Consider the following 26,248-nt stretch of genomic DNA (forward strand, 5'->3'; position numbering starts at 1 on the left):
GGGGGGTGGAAGAAGGCAAGTCCATTTGGGAAAACTCCTTGTCAATTTCCGTCCCTGACTTCTACATCTCACCAGCTCTTACTTGTCTTCCATCTACGACTTGTTTTCTGTTCGTTCCGGCTGACCGGGTCTCACCCCGACATCGCAGCACCCTCTTCCTTCTTTTTTGCTTTCCCTTCCTTTATTTCTCTGAATCTCTACTGTCACGTCTCTCCCACATTCTCAGGAAATAAATCCCTAAAAATAAGAGAGAAACTTTCTGGCAGCTCACTGCCCCTAATTAACAAAAGGAAATGATGTGTATAGCTACAGTTTAAGACACATAATATTTTGTTAGAAATTCTCTCACACAAAGCTCCTCAATTAGTCAGAAAGGTCAAAACGTTAAAATTAACTTAAAAAAATTGTAAAAGTGTCGTGAAAAGTGTAACAGAAGGTCACAAAAAACAACTTCAAAAATGAAGATAAAAGTGATAACTTGAACTTCTGTTGAGCCCCCAAAACAACCTCTGTGCGCAAAGTATACAATTCAAACTGTAAAAAACTAAAATATAACTTTGAATCATGTTCTATAGACAACTTTTGTTAAAATATGCAGTCCCAGGCAACCGTTAATACACAGATATTTATTAGTGTCCTTTTTCCTCAGTTATTGCTCACCTTTTCTCTGTCTTTATTTCAGTTTCATGCAAAGTATCCGGCAACACAATATAAAAAGGCAAACATTTGGTTGAAAAAGTGAAATTAAAACAAAGGAATTATATTAATCCGTCATTTGATCTTTTCTTTCAGATGTTCAATTACAGCTCCCGATACACTATTTTTTCCATTATTGTCACTCTTTCTATTTATGCCTTTAACATACATCGTTTTCTGTATCTATCTCTCTTCTTCTCTTCTTCTTATTCTTTATTGCCCCCTCCAACTCGTTCATAGAAGACAACACACGCACACAAATTCTCAATTTCATATTCAATGCTTTATTGCCTTGAAGGTAGAGAACAATATTACTGAAGAAACAAAACAATCTCCCTGTCACTCACGCTCTCTTTTTCAGTCTTATTTTTTTCCCTATCACTCTTTCTCCCCGCCAAGCATGTTTTCTTTATGAAGAATCGCCCATAACAATTTTATTTTGATGATCATTCATGTTTTGCTTCCCAACCTATTTGTGTTTCTAACCCTGTTCCCTGTTTTCATCAATGATTCTTGCCCTTGCAGTTTAAAGCAGAGTTCTATATGGAGTCTTTCCATTCTATATACTGTATGTTCTATATATCTATCACCACATTCTCAATATTCCTCTGTCTGTTTTTCTCTCCTAACAGTGGATGGCTGCATAGACTGGTCGGTGGATCTGAAGGAGTACCATGTTTTGGCTGGGGAACCTGTTCGAGTGAAATGTGCCTTGTTCTACAGCTACATCCGAACCAACTACACCATGGCAACCAACGCCAAGCTGCGCCTCATCTGGTACAAGAACAAAGGAGATGCTGAGGTGAGATCACTTGGAATAATAGCTGATATAATAGGTGGGTATGGAAGAACACTATCAACGATAGAGTGGAAAAAAATCAATCAAATTGAATTTGTCTCATGCGGTTCTCACATTTTTTGTTTGTATTATTAAATAATTAGGATTAAAAGTCATCATAACCATTTAGAATTAAATTATTTTTTTTGTTATTTCAAGCCATAACAGTGACATGTCAGATCGGCCTAACCCAGAAAACGACTGTATAGGTTGATTGTGCAAGCAGCTTATAATGACCCATACTGATGTACTTTACTTAGATACGTAAATTAAACTAATATACTTTTTTTAACCCAAAATATGACTTTTCACTATTTTTTCTATCACTACACTTGCAACATGTCTATGACTGTTTACAGCGCCTAATCCTTCCACCATTTCACAACGTGCGCCAGTTGAGGGATAATACGTTTTTTTTGAAACCCAGAAAACGACCGTATATGTTGATTGTGCAAGCAGCTTATAACGACCCATATTTTCTATTTACTGTTAGGCAGCAACCTCTAGTATCCGTAGTAATTATCATAGAGCAAGCGAGGAAGTGAAGTGACAAAGTATAAGAGCTCCAAATTGCACATAAAGAGGCAGGTTGGGTAATATCAAACAACAGGAATGTCACCCAGGAGACCGTACTTACCGGACCGCGAACTTAACTAACTTCGGTAAATCAAAACTTATTTTAACCCAAACCTTGACTTTTTCCTAAATCTAGCCAAGTTGTTTTGGTAAAATTCACAACGTCGCTGTAAAATACGTTTTTTCCTCAAAGTAATTAAGAATGTAGTTTTATCTATAGGAACATAAGAGACTGTCCTCCCCCAAAAACGCCCATATAAGTTGTTTTCTCAAGCAGCAATTAGTAGTAGTAGTAGTTGTAGAGGTAGCTAGTAGCCTTAGCAGTATAGCAGCATTCTGAGAGCAAAGCAGAAAGTAACATGACGAAGTACAAGACTGCAAAATGTCCGTCTTAGGAGGCAGGTTAGAGTGATGGATGGGTCAAACAAACACAGGACTGTCACCTAGGAGACCGAGGTTCATTTCAAGTGTAAATGTAAAAGTAAACGGGGAGGTTTTGTCTTTAACTTTACAAAAACAGGCATGAATTACACACACGTGGAGAGATGTCAGAGTGAGGGGGCTGCATATAGAAAGGCGCCCCGAGCAGATGGGGGTTCGGTGCCTTGCTCAAGAGAACCTTGGTAGTGCCCAGGAGGTGAGCTGGCACGTCTCCATCTACCAGTCCACCACCATACTTTGGTCCGTGTGTTTTTTGATCATGCACAATAAAACAAAACATGCCAGAATGAAATCCCCCTTTCAGCACCATGGGTGCCACTCAACCAGGCATGCCAAAACACTTTCAAATCAAATTCAATATTCAATGGAAAATAAGCTCAAAATGACACATGGTGTCAACATAAAACACAGCGCTTTCAAGCCGGAGAGTGGAGGCGAAAACAAAACACTTTCACCTAGGAAACACTTGTTTGTTCGTTGGGAGTGTCTTAATTCAAACCACAATATTTTTCCTTAAATTAATGATCCATTTTGTTGCCTAAACTTCACTGTCATCCCCGCATTACTTTTATGACGTGCACTAATCGCACTATAGACCAGAAAAGGGGAAATCCCACGCACCCCGCCTATGTTATTACCAGAGAGAGAGTTTACGGACTTTATGTTTCTCCACTCAAAACACTATTATCTGAATAACGGTCATCATTTCAGTCATGATTTTTGTATTGCTTCAACATTGTATTTTCTACTGTGTCCTTTAGGAGCCTATCATCTTCTCAGGGCATAGATTGAGTAAAGAAGACGACTCCATCTGGTTCAGATCTGCTGAAATGGAAGACAATGGCTTCTACACCTGTGTACTAAGGTAACCCGTGCACGCACGCAAACACATAAACACACACATCTACAACAATAACTTGACACTGTTATGAGTCAACCCGAAAAAGTAGAATGATTAAAAATGGGTTCGGGGAATATTCCTGATTCTCCAAGGCAAAGCACAATTTGTGATTATTTCTGGTTGAGCTGGATGCATTATTGACTATAAGACTTTGTGAAGATACATATGTATGTATAGATACATTTTCTCTCCCCACATGGGACCTAGGGCCAATTAAACTGTGCAAAACCTAAACTTTATTTAGAAAAATCATTTTCAGTCACAGCACATTTGCTTCATAAGACTAAACAACCTCTGCGAAGAGTTTTACCAGCGAGCACACAAAATATCTTTGGGCCGACTGACGTGCAGCAGTGCTCTTAAAGTTTGTTGCTCAGTATTGTGATGTCATCACATGGGAACACCTTTGGAATAGATTTCTGACTCGCAGTCTCCTGTCTGTTTATAGGTGGCCCATTTACATTGCGTTGGAAAATAGCAGCACTTTGTTGGTGTTTTGTATAAAACTAATTGTTATTAGAAACCTCTCGTATCCATTTTAAGAGGAAAATGCCCCCTGCCTTAGGTAATGAAGATTCATATAATTTTAAACCACAGATGAATGGTGTTTAAAAAATAGACTATTTTATTAATTTGAGATATTCACTATGGAATTTTGCTATGTATTTGAATTCCTACTATACAGAGTAGTCAGTCAGTAGAACAAAAACTCTCTTGGCATTACTCAATTACATTTATTGAGGTGTGTGTGTGTGTGTGTGTGTGTGTGTGTGTGTGTGTGTGTGTGTGTGACCCTTTCTCTACAGCTTGTAGGTACAGTCCCGGGATTAGCTGGGAGACTTCTTCTAGACCAGGGGACTTGTGAAAGTACCTGCACAACAGGGACAGGAAGTAGTTCTTTTGGAGATTATGGTCAACTAGTGTGTGTTTAGCAGTTTTTGCCATTGACAATGAGCTACCATGCTATACGTAGCCACCTCACTCGGCTAGTGACGTAGAAAGCCGTGCAGACTGTTGAACAGCTCACCCGGAGAAGAAGACGAAGGAGACTTCAGAGACCGGATCTCATCAAAACAGATGGATAATTTTTAGAAAAATTGTTTTTTTTCATAATATGGCCTTTAAATATGTGGTCAGACAGAGACAACACACTGGGGCAAAAAAAAAAACATTTTGCAGGAAAAGCATGAGAGTGATCTTTGTCAAAGCTAAAAAAAAAACAGTTCATGGAAAGAGTGTTTTCCTACAGTGTTAAAGCCAGTCAACTAGTTCTTTATGTCAACACTTCAAAGCACCTGCAGTATGGACAGGCCGTCCCTAAACAATTTGGTGCCTAGGCAAGATTTAGGTGGCCCCCCTTGCATCACTGTACAGTTAATGATGTTAAACTAACAGATAGCGCTCGCTATTGTATTGATTTAGCCAACTATCATGCTAACGGCTATGTATTATCGATCATTGTTCTGCAACAGCAAAAAATATCATTACATCACACTTTACTGTAACATTACCTCTGTCTTTGTCACGTTTTCCTCTCTACTTTTCTTTTTTTCCTCCCCTGGGCACCAACGTTTAGGACGCTTTGAACATTATGAGATTAGATGCAGGTAAAGAAGTCGGGTTGTTTTTAATTAAGGTGACGTTATAGTAAGGTGACCAGATTCTCAGACAAAATCCGGGGACATTTCAGCTCAGAAGCGTATTTACCTCCAAAAACACGTAATGTTTTTATTTTTGTAAAACGTTAAAACGGGACACTAGACCTAGACTGTTCTCATTAGGGCTGAGCCCCCCAAGGTATCATCCTCAGACCCACCCCTGCTGCTAGTTCCTACTCCACTCCACTCCACCTCAAGATAGGAAAATCCTAATTATTCAAGATAAAAAGCCCAAATATTTCAAGATAAAAGTCTAATATTTCAAGATAAATGTCCTTATATTTCAAGCTAGAAAGTCTATATTTCAAGATAAAAAATCCTCCTATACTTCAAGATAAAAATCCAATATTAAGATACGAAAGTCTTAATATTCAAATATAAAGTCCTAATGGTCCTAATTTCAAGATAGAAAAGTCTAATATTCAAGATAGAAAGTCCTTTATAGTCCTAATATTTCAAGATAGAAGTCTTAATATTCAAGATAGAAAGTCTCAATATTTCATAATGTTGTAATGTTTACTGAACTACATTTATCGACAGCTTTTGCTTTACTGCTCAAGGTTTTTCTGCAACAGCTCATTGAGAATCAGATACAACAAAACTACTGAGGACATATTTTCCTTTGACATTGATGCAGTATTAAACGAGATCGCTGCAATGTAAGTTAATAGGATAATGTGGCCAGCTTGTATTTACGTTCATAAATGCTTGTTACGCTAACCTCAGATTAATGTTCTAAGTGTGCTGACAACATTATGGAAAGGATTTCTAAGGAGGAGGTCGACCTTCGTTAAAGATTAGATCGGTCTGGAGCCTACGTTTTTTCTTTCATTCCCAATTTCGGGTCTTCCAGTGAAAACCCGGGATCATTCCGGGGAGATCCAGCCGGGGACAGGTCGCAAAATAAGGACTGTCCCCGAAACCGGGACTTCTGGTCACCCTACTTACAGGTACAGCACAGGCCGGGCGCCCCCTGGTGGTTTGCGCCCTTACTTTGCCTATACTGCCTAAGCCACAGCCGCCCTGAGTATGGAGGTGCAGTCTGGTTTCGGGGCCTCTCAGCTCATCTAAAGGCCACGATTCGACTGCTCCTGGGAATCCAAATTCCAAATTGGTGGGCCACTCAGTGGAGAACGCGTTCACTGACGCCATGTACCGCACTCCGTCACTGACAAATCTTCCCTGTGTTGCATGGGGCACCACCTCCTGCCCTTTGGGGGGGCGATATAGATCCCAGACTGCAGAAAGACCAACTATAAAACCCCATTGGCTCCTCTGTCAATTCTCTGCTGAATCAACAAGGGAAGGCGCAGCCAAGAAGTGACAGCCCCCCCCCCCCATCTATATTTAGTATTCATGACCCCTCTTGCAGGGCTGAGCCCCCTCTTTATTATTCATTATTTATGTTTTTAATGATGCCCTACATTTTTAGCTTTTGGTGTCAGGTAGTTTTGTCTTATAGTTTGTTGAGCTTGTAAAACAAGACAAATTTCCGTGTCTTTGGACAATAAAGTGACATCTATCTATCTATCTATCTATCTATCTATCTATCTAATCTATATCTATCTATCATCATCTATCTATCTATGTAGACAGTCATTTCCACTTGGAGATAAGCGACAGTAACATTAATATTAGAGTAGATAATAAGTTTCGTGTACGTTGGTGTTGACCATGGATGTTTTTACTACTGCTCTTCTTTACTTATCTGATCTTCTTATACTTATTCACAGATTATTTTGGTTTTTTTACGCCCGCTGTAGTTTCAGAGAGTATCCGAGCGTGCACTAAGCGCGTGCGCCCCTACAGGCGGCGCCATGGTGTCACGTGTGCTTGAGCGTTGGCCCTCATCATCTGAAGTCTACCAACCTGATCCTGAAAATTTTAGTATCGTGTTGAACTTACACCAAATCTTTCAAGGCGTTTTTTATTGAGAGACGGCATGTTATCGGTAAGTGTGTTTGTGGACCAGATATAAGTTAATTTTGACATCCTGTGGCTGCCCGTGTTACGCAGCAGCAGTTTTGTTTTAATAGATGTCAATTATTTCTTTCTTTTGTTCAACAATGTGGGTTATTTGACAGTGCAGTCACTAGTGTGTGTTGTGTGTGTGTGTGGGGTGGGTGGGGTGGGGGGGGGGTGAATACATTTCAGTCTGTTTGTAGCATTGACAGAGGGAGGACTGTGGTCAACTCGATTTATCATCGCTGGCCTTTGTTGTGAATGTGTGTGTTTTTACCATGCTGTGGGCTATATTGTGTGGTTTGTGTGGTGTGTTTTGTGTGTTTGTGTGTGTGTCAATACAGCCTGTATGCTGATAGATGCTGTTGTCCCCATAGAACTGAATGAAGGCAATAACCCACACATGCTTATCATATTTATACAGCTCACGAAATAGATTCTTTGGCGTGTCGTGTTTTTGGTGGTTGTGGCTGTGTCTGTGTGTGTGTGTCTGTGTGTGTGTGTAGAGTGACTCCACTGGTTGGTGCAACTCTTTAGGGGTCATTTTGAAAATGGCAAACACTCTGTCCCTCTCTTTCCATGACTCTTCTGTGTCTCTCTCTCTTTACACACACACACAACACACACACACACACACACACACACACACAGTATGTCCTCTCGTCACATATCCAGAGATCTATCTTGGCTAAAGCCTATCTCCTAAAATGTGTCCAGAGAAAGAAGTAACCATCAAGTCGGCTGTGTGCTGAAATTGAACATCAGCACAAAACACGGGCCAAATGGCGGGTGCTTTCTCTCTCTCTAACACACTCATTCGAATCTTGTTCTCTCACCACTTCTTTCTCTCTCTTTTTTTTTTTCTCTTTCCCTCTAGCCTTCTCCCTCTCACCTGGGTAAATTGCCCGCACTGGTGATAGACTTGTGTGTGTATGTTGTACTCGCTATGTCATTTTGGTTATGTGCCCTGTTCCTGCGCGTGTGCGTGTGTTTGGTGTCTGACTTCTTTTTTTTTTTTTTCTGTGAGAGTGGTGTTTGTATGTTTTGAATTTATCATTACTGTGTGTGTGGTGTGTGCGTGTGTTGTGTGTGTCAGGTCAAGCTATTATATGGCAGCAGCTGTAGCGGTATTGCGGGGATTGTGGGAGGTGTGCAGACAGGCAGAGGCTCTGAAGGGCTTTACGTTTGAGACAGGCTTGAGCCAAATATGCTGCATCCTACACAAACTACATAACTCAGTCCTCCAGCTATTAAATATAATAAACATATATTCTTATTATATGTTCAATAGCACTGTTAAACTATATTCATGTCATCTGTTGGTAGCCTTTAAGGTAAAATATATACACAAAGAGTTCCCACAAACATTAGTATGAGCTAACTACTGTAGTAGAGCGCCCCCCCCCCCCCCCCCCACAACACACACACACACACACACACCCACTCACACACATTAAAGTTCATAAATGCTGTTTTATGTATTTCATGTAGTTTATGTTGTTTTGTTGATATTGTGGTTTTAACGTGTTTTGGTAATCAGTATTGGTCGTTAGTTTATTAGATGTTCATGTTTTGCAGATGAATTAACGTTATGCTTTTGTCCCCTTTGGATTTTTTTCACGATACATAGTGCCAATACATTTTTTGTTGCGATTTTCAGAAATTGTGATTACAAAAGTATAGGGATTTGATAGTATTGTGATTTTCTTTCCCTCTGTACAAAAACGGAAGTTCAATCATACACTTCTGGTGCAATATATCCTGAGACATTTCTAAGAACTTTGTTTTATGAAAAGAATGCACATCACTTCCTATGACATTTACATTTTATTTGTAAAGTAGTAGATAACATGGATTTTCTGTTTTGATGCTCTCGGCCTGTTTTGTTGTAGTCACCTTCAGCAGTAACGTATGAACGAGATATTTAGTGAATCATTGGTAAAAAAACAAAAAAAAATTAAAAGCTTCATTAAAGCCCTTGGCCCACACTTCAAACCGTCCCCAGTTGAAAAGGGCACCCTGCTGAGTTCAATGACACCTACACAAGACTAATTAGCTGTGAAAGGGGGCCAGACCAAAGCATAGGGGTCGGGCAAACCTTTACCAATAAAAAGGTCTCTGCTGAGTTCGATGATACCTCACAAGGGGGCGTGGCTTAATCATAGGGCGCGGCCAAACCCGCCCATGAATAAGGAACTCTCTGCTGAGTTCATGATACCTGACACAATGGTCTACCTTAACAGTTCAAATGTTATGAAAATGGGCGTGGCTTAAACATAGTGGGGCGGGCAAAACAATCACCAATGAAGAAGAACTCTCTACTGAGTTCAATGACACCTCACACACAAAGCTCTACCTTAAACGGTTCAAATGTTATGAAAGGGGAGTGTCTTGAGTAAGTGGGCGTGGTTAAATGATAGGGTCGGCTAGTATCACATGTAGACCACACATTAGGGCTCGTTCGAGATGAGCCAGGTCGGCGCAAATCGTCACCGGCGATCGGCGCCCTTGCATGCCGGTTAGATTTGTGTCCGACTTGATCCCGACTTGCTCTGACGTCATGCACCGTGCAACGGAAATCTCACGAGAGCAAGCGAACCGCAGTTCTGAGACGCAGGCGGCGCAGTTGCTTTTCACCGACTGCAAGAGCCAGGCGGACCCAGAGCATGCTGGGAAACACCGGCTTGGCAGCTGATTTAACACCTGATTGGTTTAAAAACATAATGACGTTTATATAAACTTTTTACTGTTTTTGAATCGGAGGGATTTTAATTGCTATTTGTCTGATTAAAGGCTTATTCTGTCCAGAACACATGTTGTGTGGCTGATAGTTAAGTTTAGAAGTGCAGAAGAGACTAAATCCGATCAGATCACGGATCCTCTACAGTCTGTTGTTAATTAAAATCAGCAACAGATCGCATGTAGAGCACTTTGACAGCTACTCTGTCATAATAAACAACTGGAGACTGTGTACAAGCTTATATTGGGTCTGATTATATTTATTATTGGAATCGCACACAGTGTTTTTTGTCACCGCCGTCCAGCCTGAAGGCGGCTGGAATCGGCTGGAAACTGTCCGACTTTTCCGCAGCTTTTTGTCCCCGCCCCCGGCTGCTGCCGCCTGCTCTCGTCTACTTTACAGGCGAGGCGCAGTCATCTCGAACGAGCCTAAGGATACCTGACACAAGGGTCTACCTTTAACGGTTCAAATGTTCGCAACTGGGCGCGGCTTAAACATAGTGGGTGGTGTTCAATTAAAGGGTCGGCTCGGTATCACATGTAGACCACACATTATAATTTGATGTAAAGCGGATGATGTTTGTCATATAAGGCTGATTTCCTGTTGCCAGCAGGGGACGCTATCACTAAAGTCCTTTTTGCCTATAAATGTCCTCAGGCCTGGACATTTAAATCATGAGAAAATTTGGCCAAATTGGACAATGTACGCTTCAGTTCCACAACTTCTTTGTTCATCGCTAAACTGGCCGCTGGTTAGAATCTGCACCGGTTTAATTATATATCCATGATCTACACGAAAATTCACTTTACATAACTTCCAGACAAACACATGAAATATCTCTGAAAACACTAAAAGCACAATCAGTTTGTTGGTCCAATGATGTCATGACATCATCAGCCAATAAATACAGGGAAATAGCCGGGCTCCTCCCAACATTCCTGAATGGTGGACCAGACAAAGAAGCAAGGACTGTGAGCTTTTATTCAACCAGTAATTGTGGTTTGTGTAATATAGTCGATGTTTTTTTTTTGTCTATATGTCCTTTGTTCTCCATTCTTCTTGTGACTGTCTGTTCTGACATGACGTGATCACTGTTTTTGTCCTTGTTTCTCTGTATATAGCCTGTGTATAGTGTATTTGTATGCATTATTATTTTTTTTGTACCATCAACCTGCCAGGGGGTCGCAGATGGAAATTAGCCTAAGGCTACAATCTGGCATATTTACATTTGTGAAATGTTCATTAATTGTCCCCTTTTGTTTTTCTCAAATAAAAAAAAATAAAAATAAAAAGTACTCAACCGCTTGATAATAAGTGCTGAAATGTTACATAAAAGCAATTGTAAAATTATGGCAAACTGAAAATGAATACAATATGTAAATGACTTGAGTAATGTGTAAATTAATGTAGACACATGCATGTACACATGCACAAGGGACAAAGTGGAGAGTGCAGGGACACAAATACTTGCTGAAACGTGAAAAGCCTAACTACATAGCACTGAATGGTGGAGTTACACCACAAAGTGGTGCAATAAAACAAAATGTGTTAAGTGAGGAGTAAAATGCTATGCTACTACGTATATCAAGTTGTTACAAAGTGTACAAAAATAAATTATTCATACAATGTCAACCACATTAAACCTATGGAGCTCATTTCATTAGTATCTCCTCTTAGTTAAGGTTAAGCTAGACCCGCCATGCTCCACTATGATATACTGGTCACTTTTAAAGATTTCATACTGATTTCTGTTTTTAATTCTCATTTCCATACTTCTCCATATTGTGGAGAACCAGTAATTGCCATTTCTTAAAAAAATACTAGGGCAATTTTAACCCATTTGGATCAGTCTAGCACCAAACCAACTTACGCTTCCATGTGGCACTTTGTAGTAGAGCCCGAACAAATATTGATTATTTAAAAGCCTGATATGTTGATATATTGGCCGATATACAGTATAAAAAAAATCCAAAAACAAAAACACAAAACCGATTTCCCTACATAAGACTTAACATAAACTTAAGATGAAACTTAAAGTCCTTTGACAACAAAAACACAGTAACAAAAAAAAGAATCAGTTTTGCCAACCGGTACGTTTTAGGGGCGTCCTCTGGTGGACAGACTATGGAACGCCATCACTACAGACATTGTAGAGCGTCCTCTGGTGGACAGACTATGCTACGCCAACACTAACAGGGACTTGTAGAGCGTCCTCTGGTGGACAGACTATGCTACGCCATCACACAGGGACGTTGTAGAGCGTCCTCTGGTGGACAAACTTTGCAACGCCAATCCTCGTAACATGGTTGACCCTCCGTTTTTTATTTTTTAAATTATTCAGTTATCAGAATCATTTATTTTTCATTATAAATGATAATGATGAATGCATTTTTTTTTAACCCTCATGTTGTCCTTCGGTCAAATTGACCTGTTTTCAGTTAATGTTTTTCTCACAAAAAATGGGCCGTCGAAATGTCAAAATGTCAACATTAAAAATATCAAAAAACTTTGGAAAAAACAACAAAAAGTGACCAAAATTTGGGGGGAAAGCGATAGTAATAATTGATCAAAACTTTTTTTTTTTCAGGTTGATGGGAAGACAACACAAGGGTTAAATCGGCCATTATAAATGCCGATACCGATATATTGGGAAATGCCTAATATCGGACGATAATATCGGCCCCCGAGATATCGTTCAGGCTCTACTTTGTAGTTTCTTACGTGATTGGTGGTGTTGTTTGTACCAACATGGTGGAATTCTCTTATTGGAAGACATTTTGGATAAAAGGCAGCTGAATACAATTTCATGAATCAATGAGCAAAAACTCAACACCCAGAACAAGGTTATTTCGACCCACACATTTGAATTATTCTAATATTTCCACGGGTTTGTTCAGCCACACCAATATGTACTTATTTTGACCCAGTAATGTATTTAGATTTCAGTTTCGTCATCAACCAGTCTGAGATTTTAACCCTTCGCAACCACAATAGGTCAATGTGCTCATCCAATCAACTGGATTTCAGAAGTCCCACGTTGAGGTACAAACTCGGGGGGGGGGGGGGGGGGGTGATCACGCCTTCACAGTATGCCCCAAGACTTGGGAGCAAGTTACCCCTGACATTTGCACTATACAGATGTAGCTCTTTTTAGATCCAAACTCAAAACGTATTTATTAAGAATAGCATTAATACGTAGTATCCTCCTGTTTTTATCTAACAGTTTTAGGTTTACTGGATTCGTGTGTTCTTTCTATGTACGTTTTGTTGTTTTATTCTTGGAGCTTGATGGAAAGCACTATGGAGACCTGCTGGTTGCTGTAAAGCGCTATGGAAATGAACGTTGATTGATTAATCAATTATCCAAAAACTGTATGCAGGCTTCCAGTCAGTTTTGGTTTCGTTCCACAGACAGACTTGGCTTCAGATCAATAATTTCAGCATACAGTAGTGAAACTAATTTGTGTCCAATGGGCTTGACTAAACTGGCTAACTGGGTTAATTTGATGGTGCGTTACTTTCGGATAAAACTCCAGCTTCAGACTTCTGTTCCACGAGTGTGAGTACTCAAAATAAATAGAATATTTTGACGTTTTGGGCGTGCAAAACCAATATTGTATACTCATCTGAACGTCCTGTACCCAAATGGTTCAGGATGAACACAAGTCCATTACAAAACCTACATTGTAATCCAAAAGTAACGGAAGGTAATCCAGTTTTTACTTTATTATTGTATACTTGGATTACTGACTACATGTCTTCAGGTAGTTAGTAATTTTATCAGAATACATTTTTAAAGTAATGATTCCAACCCTGTATTTGTATACTTTGTCTCTCAAATATCAGAATTTTTGAGAAGATGACAGTTTTATTCTAAGCATTTGTATTTACTTTTTCACTTTAGATACATTTTTAGAGAAACCTGATGATAAAATTGTCATCCAAACAAAGAAGTAGTACAACCCAATATTTGTTTTTGCCCCCAAAAAAACTCTTGCTTTTTCCAACTCTGAAACTTATGCCATTTATCCAGGGTTATTTTCATTCTGCCATTGGGAACATCCATAGCAAATAGAGCTGACTGGAATGATATATCTGGCCATGCTAACACCTCGCCCACACATTTAATATGTCTACAGACACACGCAGCTGCACCTACCCTACACACACACACACACACACACACCACACCACACACACAACACACACACACACACACACACACACACACACACACACCAACAGGCTTATATACACACTCCCACTCATGCACTTACACTCACCTGCAAAGATTAATACACAGCATGCACGAGCAGAAGCAGCTATGAATGAATTATAGTTTGCTTTGGTTATGACGTGTGTGTGTGTGTGTGTGTGTGTGTGTGTGTGGTGTGTGTGTGTGTGTGTGTGTGTTGTCTGAAATAAAAGGCATTAGTCCAGTAGACCAAACTATATGATTTTCTGTTAATGTGATACCGTGTGTGTGTGTGTGATCCTCTGTGTTAGGTGTGAATGGACTGCACTCGCACCTTCAATTTGTGTCAATTTCAACCACAAAGTCAGGCTGATCTATTAATTACTTGATTTTCCACACACATACAATCCAAACATACACCTTTTTCAGTTTTATGACTAATCTTCAGAATATCTGGTAATAAATCTGCACGTGTACGCGGATCTACAGTAAATCTCTCCTGCCTCTGTATGACCTGATGCATATGCTAAATCTATAAATGTAACCAATTAAGTGTGGGCGCCGTAAATCTGCGCCACAAACTCATGCAAATGAAGTCTTTAAATCTTTGATGTGACTTAACTCGACACAAATTACACTTGGCACATTTTACAGAGTGCTTATACACGTGTACATTGATTTACAGCGGTAGCCACGGTAACAATCCACATCCAGCAAGAACATCTGACTTGAGACTGCAGAAATGGTACAAGGGGCGTAGCCACATCAGGGTGTATTCTCTAGGGTTAGCTGCAACGCTGCGTTATGTGATTATGATACATGAAAGAAATATCTGTATTCTATGTGCACGGAAAGTGGGCGGGCTTTGTCTGAATAGGAATTTTAAAACATTTACATATATTTATTCAAAAGGAAAGGAAAGATAGCTTAGTTGGTAGAGCATGCGCCCATATATAGAGGTTTACTCCTCGCCGCAACAGACCCAGGTTTGACTCCGACCTATGGCCCTTTGTTGCATGTCATTCCCCCCCCCCCTCCCCTTTCATGTCTCATCTGTCCTATCAAAATCAAAGCTGAAAATGCCCAAAAAATAATCTTAAAGGAAAAAAATACGATTCTAAACTGAGTTAACAGGACTCTTTGTACCCTGTATCTAGTTGTAGGACGTTGGCCCTTTAAGGCACGCGAGATCCGACACCAGTCTGAGTTAGCAGCCTTTATGTTCTTAAACTGTTAACTATTTGAATTAGTCCTTGTGAACGACTGATCCTTTTGGGATGCTCCTTTAATTTTACCAATCTTGACCCAGTAGCCTGTTTCCTGTGGAATGTTCCAAACAGCTGTTTTTTGAGCATTCCTCAGCTTTCCAGTCATGTTGCCCGTCTCGGCTTTTCGGAACGTTTTGCAGGCATCAAATTCAGAATGAGTGAATATTTGCAAAAAAAAATCAGTTCAAATGCTAATATTTGCTTTGTAGGGTTTTAATTGAGTATAGGTTGAAAAGGATTTGCAAATCATACATTCTTGTTTTTTTACGTTAACACAAACGTCCCAACTTCATTGGACTTGGGGTTTTGTATTGTTAATCGCAATTATTTCTGAGACAATTAATTGTACAGCGAAATTGGGAATGTTACAGCTCTAAGAGATTAGAGATCGACTTTAATAAACCCACACCGGGAAAATCCTTTCCTAGGCTGAGTCAGATTGTGTTAAAATGGTGCTAATTCTGTTTTAACTGGATTATGCGTTCATATACACAATGCTGCCTTGTGCACTGGTTATTTCCAGTATGCTTACAAAAATACCAAGAGGACAATGATGAAGTGAGGGTGAGGAGGTATCTTTTGGCCAGATGACCGATCCAAGGGGCTTTATTGCTGCAGGGTAGAGCTGTAATTCAGAGGGAAAGGGCCTGAAGGCTTGAGTTAAACGGAGCACATGTATCTGTGCCTCAACGATAAGAGGGGAAAATGAAGTCAGAGGACCAAAAGGACAGACGAGAAGGAGCAGAAAGGGGGGGGGGGGGGGGGTGGAAGAAGCAAGTCCATTTGGGAAAACTCCTTGTCAATTTCCTCCCTGACTTCTACATCTCACCAGCTCTTACTTGTCTTCCATCTACGACTTGTTTTCTGTTCGTCCGGCGACCGGGTCTCACCCCGACATCGCAGCACCCTCTTCCTTCTTTTTTGCTTTCCCTTCCTTTATTTCTCTGAATCTCTACTGTCACGTCTCTCCCACATTCTCAGGAAATAAATCCCTAAAAATAAGAGAGAAACTTTCTGGCAGCTCACTGCCCCTAATTAACAAAAGGAATGAGTGTATAGCTACAGTTTAAGACACATAATTTTTGTTAGAAATTCTCTCAACACAAGCTCCTCAATTAGTCAGAAAGGTCAAAACGTTAAAATTAACTTAAAAAATTGTAAAGTGTCGTGAAAAGTGTACAGAAGTCACAAAAACAACTTCAAATGAAGATAAAAGTGATAACTTGAACTTCTGTTGGCCCCCAAAACAACCTCTGTGCGCAAAGTATACAATCAAACTGTAAAAAACTAAAATATAACTTTGAATCATGTTCTATAGACAACTTTGTTAAAATATGCAGTCCCAGGCAACCGTTAATACACGATATTTATTAGTGTCCTTTTTCCTCAGTTTTGCTCACCTTTTCTCTGTCTTTATTTCAGTTTCATGCAAAGTATCCGGCAACACAAATATAAAAGCAAACATTTGGTTAAAAGTGAAATAAAAACAAAGGTTATATTAATCCGTCATTTGTCTTTCTTTCAGATGTTCAATTACAGCTCCCGATACACTATTTTTCCATTATTGTCACTCTTTCTATTTATGCCTTTAACATACACGTTTTCTGTATCTATCTCTCTTCTTCTCTTCTTCTTATTCTTTATTGCCCCCTCCAACTCGTTCATAGAAGACAACACACGCACACAAATTCTCAATTTCATATTCAATGCTTTATTGCCTTGAAGGTAGAGAACAATATTACTGAAGAAACAAAACAATCTCCCTGTCACTCACCTCTCTTTTTCGTCTTATTTTTTTCCCTATCACTCTTTCTCCCCGCCAAGCATGTTTCTTTATGAAGAATCGCCCATAACAATTTTATTTTGATGATCATTCATGTTTTGCTTCCCACCTATTTGGTTTCTAACCCTGTTCCCGTTTTCATCAATGATTCTTGCCCTGCAGTTTAAAGCAGAGTTCTATATGGAGTCTTTCCATTCTATATCTGTATGTTCTATATATCTATCACCACATTCTCAATATTCCTCTGTCTGTTTTCTCTCCTAACAGTGGATGGCTCATAGACTGGTCGGTGGATCTGAAGGAGTACCATGTTTTGGCTGGAACCTGTTCGAGTGAAATGTGCCTTGTTCACAGCTACATCCGAACCAACTACACCATGGCAACCAACGCCAAGCTGCGCCCTCATCTGGTACAAGAACAAAGGAGATGCTGAGGTGAGATCACTTGGAATAATAGCTGATATAATAGGTGGGTATGGAAGAACACTATCAACGATAGAGTGGAAAAAAATCAATCAAATTGAATTTGTCTCATGCGGTTCTCACATTTTTGTTTGTATTATTAATAATTAGGATTAAAAGTCATCATAACCATTTAGAATTAAATTTTTTTTTGTTATTTCAAGCCATAACAGTGACATGTCAGATCGGCCTAACCCAGAAAACGACTGTATAGGTTGATTTGCAAGCAGCTTATAATTACCCCCATTTTCAGGTTCATAATTGTATTTTGAGGTTGTACCAGAATAGGTTGCCATGGTTTCATTTTCAAAAAACACCATATGTTTTGTTGTACTGCACATGGCTGCAGATCCTGTTTTCACCCTGTGTGTTTAGGTCCTGTTTTAGCTACAGAGTGAGACATCTCATTTCTGTACTATTCTATCTTTGTTGGGAGCTGCACATGTGCAGTAGCTAGGTAAGATCCCATCAGCTAGATAACTCTTTCTCCAGCTTTGGTCAGTCCAAGGCCGGATTAACTGGGAGACTTCTTCTAGACGAGGAATACGTGCAGAACAGGGACAGGAAGTAGTTCTTTTGGAGATTATGGTCAATTAGTGTGTGTTGTACCAGTGTGTTGCCATTGAGAACGAGCTAGCATGCTACGGTTTAGACGGTTTTGGTTGCTCTCTAGAATAACAGCTGTGGCATGAATCCTCATTCCCCCCCCCCCCCCCCCTTACTTGATCCTTGTTTGTTCACCACCTTCCATGTCTTCGCTGTCCCTTCATCTCTACACCTCTGTCTCCTCCATCTCATGTTCTTCTTCTTTAGCTTCTTGCTTCTGTCCCATATTTCTCCATTTGCTCTCTCTCTTGCTCTCTCCCAATTTCCAATTTCATCTTTCTATAGATAGATAGATAGATATTTATTGATCCCCAAAAATGGGAAATTAGAGTGCTATAGCTGAAAAATCAGTCACACAGCACAGAATATATAAATGAAACACTAGGATACAATATACATACTGTACATACAATATACATGAAATAGTAATAGAAATAAAATATAAGAACAAATATTTGAATATATACAGGATGGGGAAACAAAATGTGCAACAGCTTAAATAGTATGCTAAAACGTAAATAAACCTATTGTGCAGGTTGCATTAGTGCAGTATTGGGGGGTCTCTGGGTCTTCTCAGCACCCAGTGAGGACGTGTTAAAGAGTGTTATTGCCTGTGGAAGGCATGACAAAAAATACATCTGTGTTGCCAAAGCATAAGAACAAACATACATATCAACAGCAAGGAGTAAATACATCTGAATTAATACACAGGATGATTATGATATAATTGCAGATATTAAACAAATTCTGTGTGTGTCTCTCAAAGTGGACGTTGAAGCAAGAATATGGAAAAAGGATCTCCACATATTAAGATGTGGCCCAATGACTGGAAATTAATTAACTCCTTTTGATGTTCTTGAAAAATCTCCTCAGTGTAATAGGGGGAGTTTGAGGGTAAGATATAGATTGCACCCATATATATATATAGATATGGTGCTATTAGCTATAACTATACTATAACACTCTCTCTCTCTCTCTCTTTCTCTCTCTCTCTCTCTCTCTCTATCGCGCTCTATCCTCTTCCACTCGGCTGATCTATCTGAACAGATTTCTTAGTCTTATCACCCTCCCCCTCTTCTGCTCTCCTCCCACCTCCTTTTCCTCCCAGAGCTTGACACCTATCCTCCTTAATAAGCTCTCTCTCGCTCTCTTTCTCTCTCGCTCTTTCTCTCTCTCTCTCTCTCGCTTTCTCGTTCTCGCTTTCTCTTTTCCCCTCTCTCTCAGCATGACAACCTAATTAGGGCTTGGTGTCTGTCATTGTCTCAGGGTCTCTTATTAATGCACGCACATGCACACTTACTCTCTCTCACACAAACACACACACACACACACACACACACACACACACACACACACATGCACAACACCTCCTATCCTATAGTTGGGAGCCACCAACTGGGCCATATGTTATTACTAGAAGGTTGTATCCAGGGAAATGGGAGAATGTCTTTAAATGTATTTGTTGCCCTTTTGATGTGATTATTGTTGTTCATATTTTGCCTTTTCTTTTTTTATATACGACCACTGCGAGTGCCCTGAGATAAAAGCGACTTTCTCACTTTTCCACCAGAAAATCAATTTTAACTGACATGAGGCCATGTTAATACAGGCACAATCAAAACAGATTAATCTCAGTTGCAGCCATAACATCTCCAATATGCCTAACTTTTAAGAAATTGGTGTGATGTTTTACCTTCACACCCATACTGCTTACACATTGTGCATATCACTACATACATTTTTTGTCTAAACAGTGAATTTTTGCAGAAAGAAGGGAAAGAATATACACAAATGATATATTGGACAGTGGAACAATTATAGAACTATTATATAGATATGATATCATGTGGATATGATCTGATTGGGGGGGCAGTAGCTCAGTCCGTAGGGGATTGGGAACCGGAGGGGTGCTGGTTTAAGTCCACGTATGGACCAAAGCAGTGTGTGGACCCCCCAAACCACACTCCATTAGTGCATGAATAGGTCCTGTGCGTGCGTGCGTGTGTGTGTGTGTGTGTGTGTGTGTGTGTGTGTGTGTGTGTGTGTGTGTGTGTGTGTGTGTGTATTCAGGCCTATGCGTAGTGATTACTAACAGAGTGTAAATTATAATTTCCCCACTGGGGATCAATAAACAAAATTAATTATTATTAAAAAAATGATCTAGTCACAGCCCTGGATTTTTCTTTTTTGTATTTCAAATATTTTTATATTAATTTTAATTGTTGCCATTTCTTACAAATAAATATGAAAATGATATTCATACATTCTATAGAGTCTATTAATTATGGATGAAGAGCCAAATGAAGCTCAAAGCGTGCTGCTCCCAGTGGCTCCCTGCCTTCTTGGCAGTGCCTGATGTCGGCTGTTCCAACAATAAGAACTGTAACAAGCAAAGTGTGCATGCGCTGTGCAGGAGCCTAGTCGATTTTATTAATGTGTTAAAATAACAATGAAATGCGGTGTTATTGACTTTAGACCAGGTTTTTGTTAGACAATTGCAGGATCACTTTCCACTGCCTCAAGATAGCGATACGCCAAGAATTCGCCTGAACACACCTCCCTGTAAGACCAGCACGCCCATGGGTGCACAGATGGGCGCAGGTGCATTTGCTAATTAAGACGGAAAGTTGACATACTGAGTCTGTCTTAAACTAGCAAAAACACTTGCGTTGGGCTTAGCGCTGTGCTGGGTGCAAAATAGGGCCCTATGTGTCAGATGTCTCCATGAAGGATTCTCCGAAAGGCACAAACACAGCCAAGAGGTCAAGTGCAGTGACTCGGATTAGCTTAGCGGCTAGCCTCCTGTCACTCAAAGTGACAATGCCCTTAATTATGCAGAACTTGAAGCCTAAGTGTATTTTCCAGTTGTCATGAAGGGGGAACTTAGGGGCCTTTCACACCACACAAACCACGTTTGGTTCAAACTTTCTGACTTTTCAGTTTGATCCGAACCAAAGTTACATATGTGACACCATCCCCGGATCATGGTCCGGACCATACAGACAAAATTTGGTCTGACCAAAAGAGGTAGTCTTGGTCCGGATCAAACTGAACCACGGTCTGGATCATTTCTAGCGTGAAAGCATTCTTTTTGGATGGTTCGGACTCATTGACCAAATACAGGAAGCTCTTTTGTAAGAGAAGCGTAGCTCCTTTAAGGAATAGCTCATTGCTTAGTGTGTACTTAATGAGAGAGAGTGGCGTTGGATGAGCTCAAAGCAAACCACTGTCTGATATCAGAGCAAAGAATAAATCAGCAGTTTACCTAAGTGGTGGTAAATGTAGAGTAGGTTTTAGTTTGTGTCTGAATGAATGCTCCAGCTCCTTAAAACCCGAGTAAAGTTCCTGTGGCTTGATTCTCGGAACAAAGCAGCAGTAGAACGGGGAGAGCAGCGGTCAGTTGAAAAAACTCTGAAGCAGAGAGAGGATCATAGGAGAGGATATGAGAGGATGGGTAATCCTGTCTACAAACCAATCAATTACAAGTATCGGGAGACTCTGATCTTGTGCAGTATATGACAGTACGCAGTTATGTCATGTATAGTTCTTGAGTGTGCTCATAACTGTAGTGTGAAACCACAAACAAAAACATGAGCCTTGGTCCGGACCTTGGTTTGGACTATCAGATGTGAAAATCTCTGAGTTAAAGAGACCAAAAGCGTTTGATGAGTTCACACAGGAGTCATCCCCCTGCTTATGAAGGAAAACTGAATATCTGAAGAACTACTTCTTGTTTTGTCTTGTTTGTAGGGAGAAATGCATCAGCTGTATTGAAAATGCATGTTTCAACTCTGTTGGCCTAAGGCAAAATGATTGTCATTCACCCTCAATATTGATCCCTTTCCTGACCTCCACAAAGAGGCCCAGGCCTCTTTAATTCATGGAGTATGCCCTGGGTCTGCCCGGAGCTTTGTAGCTGCCCACCGACAAGCCCCTGAAGCATTCAGACATCCTGCCTTCACTTTGTTGTCATCAAGAATATTAATCTGACTAAAGACAAATATAAGCTGCCGGTGGATGTTGTTGAGCACTTTCCAAAATCATTGACACATTTCATGCAATTTCTGGATTTTTGTTTCTAAAAATGTGTAGGCTGATTTTAGTCCTAATATCCTCACCATATCTACAATTTAGGAGATGGAGAAGCAATCAACCAATTAAAGGTTTGTATGCATGATTAAGAATAGCAACACCATATCCTAGATAACTAGCTACATGTATGTAAAACGGCCACAGAATGGTGACAAGCATTCATACGGTTTTCTTTAAGTCGTCATAAAAAAATAAATAATCTGCACATTTCTTCAATTTCGAAAAACATAAAATGTGCTATTCCTGGCAGCCTCTACTGCAGTTTCATCGACTGAAAAGGATATTGGTTGGATATCATTTGATGGATATTTTAGATGTTGATGCATACAATTCCTCCAACATGAGATACTGCTGTGTTTTGCAGACGACACTGTGCTTTTGGTTATATGTTATGTGTGGATAGGTTGGCAGATTGTCTGACAGCCTCTCTGTTTCTTTCTTATTCAATTTAAATGTGATTGAAATTCCACCTTTGCAATGGCTAGAATTGATATATTTTTAATATAATGTATGTATATGAAACTGCAGAGAATTTTCTCCAGAATCTGCAGCGCCCCATAGAATTTATTGGGCTTTGTAGTGAGTTTCCGCTCATTATCACACTGTCAGACTTTTGGATAACACAGAATTGCATAGAAAAGGACAGATAATGATCAAGCAGGTATTATATAATAATTCTGTGGTATTATATTCTATTTAAAATATAGGATGACTCCCTGTTAAACCATTCCAGCTTCTTTATAGTTGTAGCTGTAAAGAAAATAGTTTTGCATCTTCTTTTAATGTTTTTCTGTAAAACAAAATGCTGCAGTGCATATTGCTGCACCCCCATCACCCGCTGAAGTTTATAATGCCTCATTTCATATGGACTGCTGTGATCGTTTTTTTTATTTATTTTCAAAACACTGCACATCCCTGGTGTGTCTTGTGGAGTGTGTGGGTTTACATGAACTTGAAAGGGGGGGGCAACCTGGAGACACTGTTATAAAACCGAAGGTGAACAAGCAAAGGTGGAGCGGCATTCTCTCTCAGGAGACTATAACTGGATAATAAAAAAAAAAAATCTGCGATGCGAGATACAGTGAAAGAGAGATGTGCACTGGGAGAAGGAGAAAGAAATGAAAGCAGGTGGGTGGCAAAGAGAGAGAAAGAGGAGAGGGTAAAGAGAGTCAAGGAGAAAGTAGTTAAATTGGAGGGATGGGGAGAATGGGTAAATGGATGGAGAGAAAAACAAATGGTTGATAGAGAAAGAGGGGAAGGGTGTAGAGAGAGAGGAGTGAGTGCAGGAGAAAAGAAAATCTATTTTCTCTGCAGGTACATGTATAAGGACCTCAGTAGGGGGAGAGGGCATGCTGTGACTGCCCAAGACCTATACACCCACTGTGATTAGATATGACACCACTGCACACACACACACACACACACCACTTAGAGGGAAATTGACACACACAGTAAGAAGTCTCAGTTTACTTTTTAGGCTGTGACACTGCGTGAAAGACTTTGCACCAAACCTCCATCCTGCAAAACTCGACTATCTGTGAAAGTTGGGCAGAAAGAGATTCAAAAAGAAGTGGGCACACACACACACACACACACACACACACACACACACACACACACACACACACAGAATTTGGAAGACAGAGGACAAATCGATAGAGAAAAGGACTCTGAGAGAACAAAATAATGAGTGTTTGATAGTGAACACGGTAGCGTGAGATGAGAGATTTCATGCCTCTGGCTTTGCCCACTCTTCACTTCACATTAGATGGAAATGTAACATGCTCTCTGTGTGGGAAAATGACTGACAATCTGGCTGAAAAGCTGGCTGGTTGTCTGGCTGGCTAGCTGGGTCGGGTAGTGGTTGTTTCACTTGGCGACATCTTGGCTGGAGTATTGACTTGGAACGGTCGGTGACTGCTTGGTTAGGTGGCAGGCAGATTGGCGAGCTGACTTGTTGGTGGAATGACTGACAAAGTTGCAGTTTTATTGGATGTTTGACTGCATGGTTGACGACTTGATTGGTTGTTAGTCTGGCTGGTTTCACCGGCTGACTGGTTAGTGTCAGGCTGGGCAAACAAGGGACTCAGACTGCAGGACTCAGACACGCAGTTAAAGTCTAAAAGGGGATTTATTTTATGTAACAGTGGTACAATTATTTAGTGTCCAAAAACACAGGGCAAAGGCAGAGTCAAAAACAGGCCGCAGTCGAAATCTGGCAACAGTATCCCAAAAAAAACTATAATAAACTTTATTTCTGTAGCACTTTTCTTAACAAAGTTACAAAGTGCTTTCCAGAAAAAACAGCAACTAGAACCAAGAATAACACAGCCAACAACAATGAAGTAAAATACTAAAAACAGAGGTGTCATAAAGCTATATATACACACACACATTACGCCTGTAAATGTACAAAGATATACAGTAAATGGGCAATGGCAGTGAAAGATGATAAACCCAAAAGTGTATTAATTAATCAAAAACGCTTTCCTATTAAAGTAAGTTTTAAGTGATTTAAAGATACTAATGATGGGGCGTGTCTAATTTAAGTAGGCAGAGTGTTCCAGAGTCTTGGGGCTCTCAGCCTGGATCTTGGATCAACCAAAGTAGCTGCATCCACTGATCTAAGGAAGCGCCCAGGCACATAGGGGGTCATTAAAATTTTTGAAATCAATACAGGACGTGACGCACAGCCAGCGTAGGTTGACTAATACGGGAGTAATGTGATTGTATTTTTGGTGCCTGTTAAAATTTGTGCTGCAGTATTCTACCGCAGTTGTAGTAGTTGAAGAGAGCTCTGGCTGATACAACATAAAGTTCATTACAGTAGGCAAAGACTGAGGTCAAAACCCGGCAGACAAGTCAAAAAAAAACCTCACTAATCACACCGGGAAACGGGCTGGAACACAAGGGTATAAAACGAACAGGCATGAAGTCCGACATAGACAGGAACGTGAGTGAAAGAGACAGTGAGTTTCAAAATAAAACAGTAAATGTAAAGTAAGATGATATCTGAAAGAAAACCAAAAACATGACCTAGGAGCGGGAGCTAGGCGTGACAGTTGGCTCTCTGGCTAGTTGACTAGTTTAGTTAGTGGTGAGCAGAGGTGGGTAGAGTAGCCCAAAATTGTACTCAAGTAAAAGTACTGTTACTTTAGAATAATATGACTCAAGTAAAGTAGTCACGTGCAAACCGAGAAATTAGCTTGAGTAAGAGTAAAAAAGGTCTTGATGAAAAAAAAACTAGTAGTGAGTAACTGTTGGGAACGTCTGTTTATTTCTTAACACAAGCATCAGTCAGACAGACAAAAATAAAAAATCTATTTAGGCAAATTATAGTCCATCCAATCAATAAAATAAATTAAATTAATTTATTAATTACAAAATAGCTTAAGTGAGAGATTGTCACATAAATTTGGATGGATACTGCATGTGTAAAACATACTTTATGTAACCTAAAAGACAAAGATCCACTCTCCACAGCAGAAACTAAAACTAACGCTACGTCTCCTCAGGTAGATGTTGAGTTGTTGAACGCTCACATGTCCGTTTGTTTTGGTCGACACTGAAGACGCCGCACGATGTATTGCTGTTTCACACTATTCCTAAAAGGTAACCATGCTTTCACTATGAGGCGGGGGGGGGGGGGGGGGGGGGGGGGGTCCTCCAGGTTTGCGTGCCTTGGCGACGTTTTGCTTTGAGGTCTTTGCTAGGACTGTAAAGCTAACCTGTCGCGCTGCTGAAGCGAGTATGGTCACATGACTGAACAACGATGTGATGGTTAAGCACAGTCACGTGGTAGAGCCTTCAGCGGAAGACTCTCTCTCTCTGTCAAATAAAACATTAAAATGAGACGTACGCGGGGGTGAAAACAATGAGACGAGTAGTAACGAGTAACGAGCTCATGTAGCTGATGTAGCGGGAGTAAGAGTACAGTTTCTTCTTCACTAATCTACTCAAGTACAAGTAAAAGTATTGTGATTTATAACTACTCCTAGAAGTACAATTTTTCCAAAAACTTACTCAAGTAA

At 40.1% G+C, this 26,248-nt stretch overlaps 1 protein-coding gene across 4 annotated transcripts in view; it reads left to right on the forward strand.

Annotated features, from left to right (window-relative positions):
• The window catches only part of il1rapl2 (interleukin 1 receptor accessory protein-like 2), a gene marked incomplete at its 5' end in the record, with an annotated part of 503,103 nt that overhangs the window by 266,603 nt on the left and 210,252 nt on the right, over positions 1–26,248 (forward strand). For all 4 annotated transcript variants that reach the window (XM_032510844.1, XM_032510846.1, XM_032510845.1 and 1 more), the window contains 2 exon segments: positions 1,329–1,498; positions 3,313–3,416. In XM_032510844.1, the coding sequence (XP_032366735.1) occupies positions 1,329–1,498; positions 3,313–3,416 (274 nt within the window).

This window comes from Etheostoma spectabile, unplaced genomic scaffold (assembly GCF_008692095.1).
Source record: "Etheostoma spectabile isolate EspeVRDwgs_2016 unplaced genomic scaffold, UIUC_Espe_1.0 scaffold273, whole genome shotgun sequence".
NCBI classification, from domain to species: domain Eukaryota; kingdom Metazoa; phylum Chordata; class Actinopteri; order Perciformes; family Percidae; genus Etheostoma; species Etheostoma spectabile.